At 38.0% G+C, this 12,781-nt stretch overlaps 1 protein-coding gene across 3 annotated transcripts in view; it reads right to left on the bottom strand.

The window, feature by feature from the left end:
- prkar1b (protein kinase, cAMP-dependent, regulatory, type I, beta) overlaps window positions 1-12,781 on the bottom strand; it is a 67,452-nt gene that overhangs the window by 34,733 nt on the left and 19,938 nt on the right. For all 3 annotated transcript variants that reach the window (XM_028042409.1, XM_028042410.1, XM_028042411.1), the window contains one exon: window positions 11,974-12,065. In XM_028042409.1, coding sequence (XP_027898210.1) covers window positions 11,974-12,065 — 92 coding nt within the window. The remainder of the gene's footprint in view (window positions 1-11,973; window positions 12,066-12,781) is intronic.

Below are 12,781 nucleotides of genomic sequence, written 5' to 3'. Positions count from 1 at the left end.
GGGGAGATGCTGCTGAACAAGGATTTAAACCAGATTATAGAGCAGGTGGTTCTGCTTATTTCACATTAAGCGCTGTCACTGGTGAGGCTGCTTGATCTTATAACTTTCAAAGCAAAGGTGGGAGGTTTTTGCTCTTTAAAGGCTAAACAAACAAATGTAATTTGTGCCAAACCTTGCGTAATATAGTTGATAGAAAACTAAGAACAAATGTTATCTTCTGGCTACTTTATTTCATACTTTACTTAGCATAAGTTGTTAAAGTTTTCTTTTATCTTTTAACAAAAGCCGTCTGAAAAAAACCCCAAATAAAAGCAACATATTCTGATTTGTGCTTTACTTCCAATTAATTTTTCTACATAGCATATTAAATGACAAATTAGTTGTTACTTCATAATAATATGAAATGAAATAGTTTACGGCCACTTTCTTAAAGTAAATTTAAACTAACTCCAATTTTATAGAAATCTGAAATATTTAAAACAGCTGTTACTGTTAATAGAACATAGTTCCTATTTTTCATAGAAAAATGCCAATCCTTTTTAAACTCAGCTTTTGATCCTTCTGAGTTCTTTGTGTTATAAAATAAAAACATACACCAAGAATTTATAGCACCTATAAAACACGTGCCGTTTACACATGGTACTAGCAAGACTAGAAGGAAGGACATTAATGTATCGAAGGAAGGACGTAAAGGAAGGAGCGAAGGTAGGACACAAGGGTAGAAGGAAAGGTGGAAAGAAATAAAGAATGAAGAACATGAAAGAACAAGGATTTGAGCCTAGATATAAAAAAAAGAAAACGGAAGAGCAAAACATAGGAGGAAAGAAAAAGGGGAAAGACACAAAAACAGGCAGACAAATGGAAGAAAATAAAAAGGACACATGGAAAGGACAGAAAGAGGGGAGGAAAGCCAAAGGGGTAAAAAAGCACAAGAGATGGAAAGAAAGAAGAAGGGATATGAGAAATTGAGAAAGGAAGGAAGGACATAACGAAGGAAAGAACAGCATGAGCCAGGACATAGGCACGGAAGAAAGCAAAGACACAAGGATGCAAAAACACAACAGTGGAAAAGGATGGTGTATAGTGTGCTAACACACTATACACTATTATCTTTTCCATCCTTTTCCATATAGTATAGAGCTGTTAATGCAACAATGACAAAACATTTAACATATTTAATTTTTTACTAAACGGGTCCCTGTTCAGGTGGGGAGAGCAACTAGTGAACTGTACACTAACTCACACAATAAGTAGCCTTCTTCGAACCTTTGAGCCAAAGTTAAATCAGGAGCCCCAAAATAAAATACCAGACTGAGCACCTTGGACCCTGCAAACCTGCCAATAACAACCTCAAGAAGACTAATAACTGTCTTATCACCTCTGGTTGCCTTTCCAGCTTCCTAAAGGATGAAAAGCCCTTTTTACATGTGCAGAAAAGGCACAGTAAGAAAGATTTTATCTATCAGAAGAAAAAGATATTAAGATATGTAATTGGTGCCAGATCCAAATTTGATTTGCATCTCATGTTCTCTTATATAACGTGATAAATTATCTTAGTAGCTGTGTGATGACATAAGTCCAGACTCTGCTCTCTTTTTAACGCATTGTTGCATGTATCAAGAGTGACAAGCCTGTTTTACATCCCCACCTGTGATCCAGCACACACCACCTGCTAGTGAAGCCATGATGTCAGCCTACAAGCACTAAAAACATCACAAGCAGGCCCCATCCTGCTGCCTCTCCTCTGGTTTCCTCTCCTTTTTCTGTTTTTTTGTCTTTGCCACCAAGCTGCTGTGCTGTTGCTTAACTTTACAAGAACTTCTTTTTTCTCTTCTCCTATTTCGGACCTTTCTCCTCATGCTGTCAGTCCATATCACATTTTCAGCGATCAGGGATTTTCACACTTTCCTAATGCCCTCCGCTCTCTGTTGTTGTTTGCCCCAGGGCAGGAAAAAGCGAGCTCTTCCTCCACTTAGAGACAAAAAGGGTCAGGTTGAATCAGGCGCTGACAGGACTAAGCCTCTGCCTCTCTGATGTGTCTGCAGCAGACATGTCACTGCAATGAGGTAAAACAAGAGAGAAAACCTCTTCCTTGCCCATTAAGAAGACATCAAGAAAAGCATTTACCTCAAAGCATATAAATATAATAAATTTAGTTAAGGTAAACAAAAAATATTAAGTGCACTGTATGCGCCAAGAACTTTATCCCCTTCAATTTTCTCTCTGGTTTGAGAACAAACACATTTCCTGACATGTTCCTGAACATCACAAGGAACGCCACAATCTTGAGGGCAAGTGTTTTTTTCTTTTTTCAACTCTTCCCTCTCCTCCTTACCTGTCATTCTCAGCTCACAGAGGACAACACCTACAATGGGATAAGGTTGAAGAAGCAGATCAGGACGTAAATTGGTCTTTGTGGGGAATTAGACCTGCGAGGTGTTTACACAGGTATGTGGCACATTACACATACCTCCTGGAACACATTTACATGCTGAAACTGAGAAGGAAAGAAACAAAGAGGCAATCAAACGTAGATAAGTAAATGAGTAAAATGAGAAGACTGAGGGTAAAGTATCCATGGTTGAAGTATTCATACCCAATGGCTATTTTTATTCTCAGAAGCTGAGACAAGTTTCAGGATGCTGAAACCATAGTGTGAGACTCCTGATCTAACCCAGTGGCTGTTTTGTTTACAGTAATTGTCCTGCTGGGAGATGAACTTTGATTTGGTCACTCCAAAACATTTGTTCTGTTTATTTCAGTAATTCAGAGGTGGAATCAGTGAGTGAATTGATGCACACACCCTGCCAACAAAAAAAAACAAAATCTATGACTATGACTGATCTATGACTTTACTAAATAATTTTGTACAGTTGTGAATTGAAAAATTTAACCAGTTATAATTATTTGTGATCCTTCAATGTTAGAAAAAGAGACTTACACAGCAATAACAACTTTTTTCAGGAGACATTGGTGACATGATGACGTGCAACAAATGTGAAATACAAGCTCCATGAGATGCTCCTTTCTGAAAGTCCTCAGGCGTGGTGATGCACTGAGCGCCTCTAACCTAAATAAAACTCTAACAGAGTGACACCATTAAACCAACGAGTAAGTCATGGGAGAATTAACACACTTTAACAAGACTGTTGTCTGTGTCTGTGAACTGGAACCTATCGCTGTAGCATAGACAAAGCAGACATGATGTATACAATAGGAGGCCATGGGGCAACCCTGGCAGTTTTGTCAGATGCAACGTTGCTCTGTCCCCAGCTGATGCATGGCGGTCAGTGTGTGGCTTGTTATTTGAGCCTGATTGAGCTGCAAAAAACACAGAAAGACTGCAGGAACATCATGTTCCCACACTGAAGGGAAACAGAAGCAGATTTACTCTGGATATTCATTCAAATGAAATAAAAGTGATCACAACTAGCATGAGTGACTTCTACCTAATTTACCTTTCCTTACTCCAGTGCCTCTTAGGACACTGTCTCCTAAGAGGCAAGAAGCAATTTATTCTCTTGGCTTTTGACTCTTGAGCAATTTTTAAAAGTTGGACTGGGTCTCTAATGGCATAAGCTCAAAATGGTCAAGTCAAATCTACAGTTCTTTTCAAATGAGAAGCTGTGGCAAGACTTGAAAACTGATGTCCATAGATACTTTACATGTAATTCAACTAAGCTTGTGCTATTTTGAAAAGATAGATGCGAGAATTTCAGTCTCAAGATGGGTAAAGGTGGTAGAGATAAACCAGCCTTGCATGTGTCACTACACTTCCACTACTTTGTGTTGGCCTGTCATCAAAGAAAAATACACTGAAGTTTTTGGTTGTGATGTTAAAAAAAGGAACATCTCAAGAGGTGTGAATAGCTTTGGAGGATACTGCAAGAAAAAAGACAATATGAATTAGAAAGAAATTGCAAAACAAATTTACAAACATACACAGGAATATAAAAGAATTTTTCTGTGCAGTTTTGGGGTGCATTTGAAAAGAATACAAAGGTGTAAAGAAATTCCAAACACGAATACTGCCACACTTCTTACTTGTTTCTGAGGATTTGACAGAGAAACTGATGCAGGTGAATGATATGGAGCTAAAGTTTCCAGTAATCTATCTAAATACTTGGTTATGTCTACATGTGTGCACTGGCTGTAATTTAAATATGAGTACGTGTTCAACAGCATACACAGATACAGCTTGCCCAATACAACCTGCCTTCTGATGACATGTTTGCATGTACACCTAATGATTAGTGTAAGCGTTAAGGTGAAGTTGTCTAGACCTGAATCAAAGACGGGACAATCTGGGGGAGGTAAAAACTACTGGCATGTTAGCTGTCTGTGCGCTGGACGGTGGTGGGGATGGTGGAGGTTCAGTGAGGCCTGCAGCTCTCCTGTGGTGAGTGACCTCACCGCCTGGCCCCTGGCATTGTGGCAGCAGCACAAAGCCATCCAGGGGACAGAGACAAGGGGCATATACATCAGTATGGGGGGAGGGAATGGGTGAGAGTGGACGCGGACATGAATGAGCAGGAAACAGAGAGAGACAGGGAACAGATATAAGGGAAAGACAGAATGTACTGAATAGTAAAAGAGATGAAAAAGAGGACCACCAGACTTTCAGTAAAAGCACTCATAAGAGCATGTGGGAGTAAAGTGGGAGAAAGTTACAAGAAAAGTAGTCAAACGTCCCCTTAGAAATGTCTGTTGTCTGTTTCCTGTGCATTCGGTTTACTGTTCTCTGTGTGCTGCTAGTAAGTGAGTATCTGCAATTGTCCCCCGACTCCAAGAGAAAGGGCTAAGTCAAAGCCCAAGTTAATCTTGAATAGATGCACTCCTTTATTTAATGTCATTACAACAGATGAAGAACTTATGGAGAAATGCTACCTGTTTTATCCATATATGACTAAAACAGCTATAAGGCAACAACAACAGGCATTACCTTTTCTAGAGATTAATGATCAGCTGTGGTAATGATAGCTGATTTGGTTAAATGCTGGGCTATCCGTCTTCCCACCCTCTTTGTAGCTTTGTCTCATCACAGAATAATTCTATAAACGAATAATAAAGCAACAAATTTGTCTCTTGTTTGTTTTATTCATTACTGCGCCAGTACACGAAAGATGTTCCCCGTCAATCTGCACGGCCTAGTGATGAAGGTGCAGAGGTCAGAGTTTAAGGGGCAGGGGTCAACTAATCAGTCACTTCATCAACTCATTACTCAGCTTGTCAATTAGAGGATTAAAAGCAGGCAGGATGAAGAAGCAGCACCTCTTCCAAATCCCTCTTCATCACTGTACCTTTACTTTAAAGTTGAACAACATTTGTCTTTATGTATCTTAGAAAAAAACTTTTCTATAAAGAATTTAATTATTTACGATGTGAAGTATTGCATACATTACATTGTGAACATTATATCTCTTGAGCTACAATGACTGAATAACTTCTTCATTTAGTTTGATTTTTAAATGCAGAAGCATGTAGATTTGAAGAGTACACACGCAAAAGGCAATGAAAGAGCTTGGATGTCAAAATTCCAACACATTCATAGACATGTAAAATCAATGTCAAGTACCAGAAATATACAAATTGTGAGAATCTGTGGAAAAAAGTAAGAATTCAACAGGAAAATTTTCATCTGCTGATTATTTTTACAGAAATGTGCTTGGAATGTACATAGTCTCATTAAGAATGAGCGTAGGAATGTGTTTGATTTTAATTCAAACATCCTACATGTAAAGGTGAGCCTAACTTAGCCAGCCCAGAAACAGAACCTTTATACTGTTGCCTGATTCTAAGTGATGTTATTGAGTTATTGCAGCAATATTTGCGTAGCAGTGTTGCATATATGCGGTATGCACAATGTGCGACCACAGTGTTAAAAACTAAGGAAAATGATGCTGACATGTTCTTTACCTAAGATAGCATTGTTTCTATTTTCCAACTTCTTGTCCCATGTCTAGTATTTTCTGTCATTTTTAAACTAATTTCTTAAGGAAATACCTTAAGGGGAGTAAATGATTTACGCTCATTTAGACTGTAATCCCATCATTACCCAACATTGATCACATCAAAACCACATGCTTTTCCATTTCGAAACATATTTACAGTATATAATGGGTGCAGCAACTAGATTGCAATGCTATTTTTAACGCTTGTAGGAGAATTTCCTCATCCAGGCTTAGCAGACTGTTTATATGGACACAGAGAACAAGGCTTTAAGAGTGTGTTTTATTCCCCAGGAGTGGTTTGTGGTATGGGGGTATTAGAAGACTGCAGACAGGCAGGAGGAGACAACTTGATATGTTTATATGGGTCTTTGTTTTATCACAAGAAAAGCTGGAGATCATCAAGGTGTGTAGAGAAAAGCAAACCAACACCCCTGAAAACTCTATTTATTACTATCAGATGTCTCATTTCATGTCAAAATTTGTACTCGGATAAGAAAGTAGTTTTACATCAGGATCTATGTAGAGGTGATAGTGCCTCCTCTGAGCATTTCAAAGCACATATTTTGAATGAGTTTTAATTTGGGGAGGTGATGAAAAGATAAACTAGCAAATTAAGTTGCACCTGGACAACATGGCTATTTATACATCACAGTATAGAAGCTGAGGCCTTACACCTAACTTCACTATCTTCCTGATATCTGAATATTTTAAACTTTTATCTGGGGCATTTCCTTATCTTACTGAAACCTAAACACATAAATCAGATATGCAGGTTATGAAATAATTTCCTCTGATAGGATAATTTATGTATACCTCTATCTTTACAGCAACAGGTGGCTGGACACAATGTGAAATCAGACACCTGCTTACAGCTTATCTTGAGAAAGTATGTATGTTTGTGAGGGCGTGTCATAATGAGGTCATTCTGGCAGCTAATGGGCAGCAGATAGACGGGCCTTTCCTTCAGTCTGCTGGCAACAACATCCTAACAGATGTTCAGATATAACTGCAGAGACCAACAACTGTCTGAAAAATGAACAGATTACCACAGATTTCTCTAATGGTTTGGCGTTTGCTTATTTGCGGCTGTCATACCTTTTAATTTAAAGTTATTGCAACAATTAAGTTCTGATGGAGCTGGTCTTATTTGATCCACTCAACTAAAAGTTTAGAGAAGCCAAAGTTAACTTGATGCAGCATGTCTGGTCAGAATGTGCCATCGACTTCGCTGGACTGATGTTTCCTGATACATATGCCACTTTTCAACATCTATTATGAGGCGTAGCCATGCCAACAAGAGATTTGTTTACACGTGGGAGCAGCTGGAGGAGCTTTTCAAGGCCAAAGTAATGCCTGGAATAAGACCAAAATCTTTGACAGGCTGACTTGGAGATGTGACGGATGTAGGGCAGGGGAATAGCAGAAAATAAGAAGGGGAAAGTTTAGCCTTTCTTTCCCTGATAGCCACAGAGGTTGTGTGATGATTGACAAATAAAGAGGACAGAGCAAACACTGTGATATGTATGTAATATTCAGCTTTCAGACAATGTGAAAAGCCAGAAACTGCAGAGCAAAGGTTGACAGTATTTGATGATCTTTGTATGCTGAATACCAAAACATTGACTGTGAGTTTCCATTCAGATTGTCCACTGAGCCAGTTCACCTTTGTTGTTGCCAGGCCACAAACAAAACCCCAAAGCATACATGGAAATCTCTAAAGATTTTAATAAAGCCTCAATCTCTGATACATTTCAACTTTCCTAAGGTTTGTCAACTCATTTCTTAATCATGCTTTTCTATTTCATTTTAGTTTTCCTTTATTGTCCTTTTTCCCTTTAATTTAAGCAAGAATATGTATTCAATGTTTAACATTAATGATTATAGTACAATTTTTTAAAATATGATGTAAACTTATGACAACAGCAAAGCAAAACTGCATTAGAGCCAACTTTATGTATCCTTCAAAGAAAAAAAATATTCTTGGAGTCAAATTATCACAGGAGATATGGACATTACTAATTGAAGAAAGTGGTTCTTCAGGTTCCAGCTGGTTATCACTACCACATATGCTATAGATGCATCTTAATCTACTAATATTCTGCAATGAAACTAATTTAAATGCAATAAAAACTCAAGTGTGTATGATCTTATAAATGAGATGCCTTTGACTGATGGTAGTTTTCATCAGAATGCATGCATCCATGAATGTTGGTTTCACAAATACATGCACCGTTACAACCCTAGATTAAAAAAAAAAAAAGAACTCAGGTTTTACTTCTATATTTCTTTACATTCCTTTCGATCACTATAAATGCTACAAACTGGAACCAACGCTGAATAAAAGCAGATTAATTAAAAGTCTGAAAAGCAGCAACATTTTATTTCCAAGCAGCTGAGAAGGCAATGACTACATGCAACGCATTGGCGCACATGCGGCTGGTGGAGCTCAAAAACTTTGAGGCCATAAAGTTTGACATATGGAATGGCGTGTTAATCAAAGACTCCACACTCCCAGCTGGAGCAGACACACTGGGAAAACATTCTGACATGCTTACTTGAGAATGTTCTTATTAGTGTGTGTCTGCATGTGGACACATCGCGCATGTGTGCACAAGTTCCTTATGATATTGTCCTTTGAAGAGATGGTGGTATGTGCACCTGGTTATGTGCTAGTGTATGTGGGCTAGTTTCACACTTACACTATAACTATTAGGAAGAAGAATCAAAAGGGTTCAATACAATGAATGTCAACATGGGGAACTTTGTGAAACAGACGTTAATGATCATGTTCTAAAAATGTGTTCATCATCTGGATCAATTATCTTCCGTATCACTCTGTGCTGTAATAATACATTTTGTTAGGCGTGCACAAACGTAAAACTAAAGGTTCAACTTTACCTAACCAAAAAAAGTACCATCGCACACAGTGAAAATAACATATTATCTAAAAGTCTTAGTCATAATACCAAAAAACAAACCAGTTGATGTGACAAAATGATTTCATAAGGAAGTAATTCTGGCTGTCCTGTAAAACATGGTGATTAAAATAAATGCTTAGGTTGCTAGCATTGTCCCTAAATTCCTAGAAAGGCAGATAAGTAAGTTGAGAAGATGAAATGGCTTAAGAATGACAGATATGGTGAGATGGGATAGTACAACAAGAAGAAACAAAGCCACATAAAAAGAAATGAAAGCAGAAGAAGAGCTCTGCAGACAGCAGAGAAACAAAGAGGCCTTCATTGTTTCTAATCTTGCTCACTACTGAAAGGGATGATAGCATAATATGTTTGCTAATGGGGGAACAAATCTTTGGCGCTCAGCTTACATAACTGCTGACTGACTAATCATACATGCTGCCTGAAACACACACGACTGTCAGTCAGAACATTTCTCCCTTTGTGTGAGCTAAAGTTGAAACAAGATACTCAGATATGCTGTACAAAGAGACGAATAATGATTTTAGCCCGTCACTATCTGACATTAAATCAGACTAAACTTTTCCTGTTTTACATTGGTAACAATTATAACAATTACTTCTTTTTGCGAAATGCCAGAATAATGAGGGTGAGAGTAGAGAAAACGGCTTAATTTCAGAAGTTTACATAAACTGACTCAGTATTGTACGTATGGCTCAAATTCACTCAAAAGGTTAAAACTTATCGTTATTAAAAGATTACAAATCCATGCTATCCTTTTCCACCCTTTCAAAAAATTGTTTGAAGAGATAGTAACATTAACTTGTGTAGACTTCCTACTCAAGTTAATGTATTTAGCAAATAGAAATAATTATGATAATTCTATCCTAGCACATGTAAAGTTTGGTCTGATTTTTTTTTTTAAAGTACAATTCTATTTACTGTGCATAAATATCTGGTTTCAAATGTACCAAGTTAAAGGTATTTACACAATATAAATACATATAACTATATTGCCTAATGTACTGACTGATCTTCAGAAGATGACATTTTAATAATGTATAAGTATTGTGATGTTAAATACAAGCTAATACCAGAAGTAATTGTCAACTGTCACTAACTTCTCACACTAGCACCAGATCAGCAAGAACATCTGACAAGCCAAAGAGCCAGCTGCTTGCAGTCTGAGAGGAGAGCAGAAATGAAAGGGTAGGAGGCTGAGAGGCGGCTCCATCTGCTGATCTGCGTCAGTCAGAGGCAGCACTGGCACATCTTGAGAAAGTCAACGTCCCTTACTCCCCAACTTCGCCAGTGCTTACAGCAGATTGCATCAACTTATTCTTTAATTTGTAGCTTTGTTCTGCTTCTCTCTTGTGGTTTGTTGTAATTGTGATTTTAAATTACAGCAGATTATCAAAACTGTGCATCATGGTAACATGTTATACAAAACTTTGCCTTTCAATTCTGTTATATTCTTGGCTTCTAAACCAACTGATTCATGTCAACAGGCACTCTGGGTTTATTTGTGCTATTTTACATTTGTAAAAGTCTACACTTTTGAGCATAACTGCTAACTGTTCAAGTTGACAGTGAATTTATGAAAACCTCAAAGTCATAAAATACTATCATGGCTACAAGTGAAACAAAGAATAGAAAGGACAACAAAACAAAGAGTAAAAACAAGTTGCCAACTTGCTGCTTCATAAGTCATTATTGTAAAAAGATAATATGCTTGGGAAAACCACTTAAATTCTTTCCATGAGCAACCCTAAGTTTTGTTTCCAGAGTTAGCTGATGTCTTCAAATACATTAATGTAATTTTTATTATCATTTTTGTCAGATAGTACCTGCGCAAGATATTATATCTCATGGCCATTTGATCAAAACTGCAGAACAATCAAATAAATCTATTTAGCCATTTTCCATCTGTGTGCCTGTTCCATCCACCCATCCTCTTATGTTGCAGGAGAAATCGTACCTTTTACAGATCTAGCATTCCCAACATTCCCCTGTAGTTTCTTTCCAGTGGTTTATATGTTTTGATATAGATATTATATTGTACTATTATAACATAAGTATGATTCCAGATTCACAAGCTGCTTCAGAACAAGAAAGAACATCTAAAAATCCTACTGCATGTTTACCCAAAACTTTCAAAAGGAATTCCTGTATGAATGATATTAATGGTATATGCTAACTATGCCTTTTAGAGAAAGCAAACAAGACAGCCAGTCAAATAAAATCAATTTTTTGCATGGCTTCATGAGATGATGTCAACTGCATTACATGGCTTGGCATTGCAAACAGATTTGTGTATATTAAAACCCGATGCCTTATCGTCTTTTGCTAGGTACTTTTCTTGTTGGGCCCGTAATCTGCCATGTCAAGCACTCAACAACGTAGTTTTTTAAACTGTCCGGACTCATCGCATGTTGCAGCCCAGTCGAGGCTCCTTCAGAGGCAGTGACAGGCAATCAGAGGCACGCTTGCCAGCGCCCAGGGAGCATTGAAGACTGTCAGCTGATGAAAGAAAGGAAAAACTGTGTTTTGGGTTTGGTCCGTGTGGGCTCTAGCCAACAGGAAAGCGCCAGTGTTTTCCTCTCCATGGGGCATAATGGATTCTCTCCGCCAATGAAATCCTATTCCAGCTGGGACAGATGTAAGCATGATGAGAAGACGGCTAAAGAGAGGAGGAATATGAAAGAATACAAGCAGATGATGAAGAACGGAGGGATTGGTGAGGCTTGCCAGCTTTATGTTAAAAAACAAATGGAAATAATTCTTGGCTTCGAACTAGCCTCTAGACCACTGCTATATCAGTGTATGCAACATGATCATGTTGCCCAGAGAGGTTACTACATCAACCAAAAACATAATGCAATACAAGCAGACAGGGCCCTGCCCCAATCATCAATGTATCACTTCCTTGGCTAATTCTGGCAATGCCCAGCTCCTCGGCTTGAGTCTTCAACATTCAAGCAGCATTGACAGGCAGTGGTCACCAGGTTAAAACAATGGCACTAATACATATTTAAAAGAAAGTCAAAGTTTCATCCATCAAAACTCATTCAAAGTTGGCGTACACTGGGCTAAGAAAGACTTTGTACCTTCTCTCATTGTCATCCAAGTGAGCAAACAACACATTCTTTGAGATGGCCTTGGCCAAGGCAGTCATGGTCTTGTAGTCCTTAGGAATCACCTGCATAGACAAAGACATAATTGCAGTTAAGTGGGCAGCAACAACAAAGCACAGGTGGAACCATGAAACAAACCAGGGCAAACTGACTTCAAAAGCTGACCAAGATGAGTAATTAAAGAGCAGCACATTGGCAAACCCTAAAAGACATATCCCACACATGCATCCGAGTATTTTTGGGAATGCCCATCTGCTCAGTCATAAAACTAAAATGTCACAGATCTTAAAAAAAAATTCACAAGAGACCTGAAATCATTCATAAAGCATGCATTTTTTTTGTCCCAGATTCTGTGGTACATGTTCAGGCAAAGGGGGGAACAGCAACATCTGAAGCCACAAAAAAGCAGCTGAACACAGAGGTCGGTGTTTATGGTATCTAACATATGCCAATTAGAAAAATTCTATAGAGAGCACAAATAATATTGAAAACATAAAAGGAAGAAAGTTTTATAAATCCAGTGTCTTTCTAAAAGACCAAAGAGATGTAGACTAGTGTATAAGTATGTGTATTTGCCTTTCATTCTAGGAAAGAGGAGGGGTTAGGCTGTAATTAAGTTAAGGCAACAGATGTCTCCACATGAAGACAACCACACTGCACAGTGTACAATATGCACACAAGTGCACACATAGCCACATCACACACAAATGAAGGAATACTACATTTGTATCATCTGTAGGACTACAAATATGACTATACAGCAGCTAGAAAGAGAATGATG

This window comes from Xiphophorus couchianus, chromosome 16, assembly GCF_001444195.1.
Source record: "Xiphophorus couchianus chromosome 16, X_couchianus-1.0, whole genome shotgun sequence".
NCBI classification, from domain to species: domain Eukaryota; kingdom Metazoa; phylum Chordata; class Actinopteri; order Cyprinodontiformes; family Poeciliidae; genus Xiphophorus; species Xiphophorus couchianus.
The sequence above is the reverse complement of the archived record's forward strand: the minus strand, read 5'-3'. Positions and strand labels throughout refer to the sequence as shown.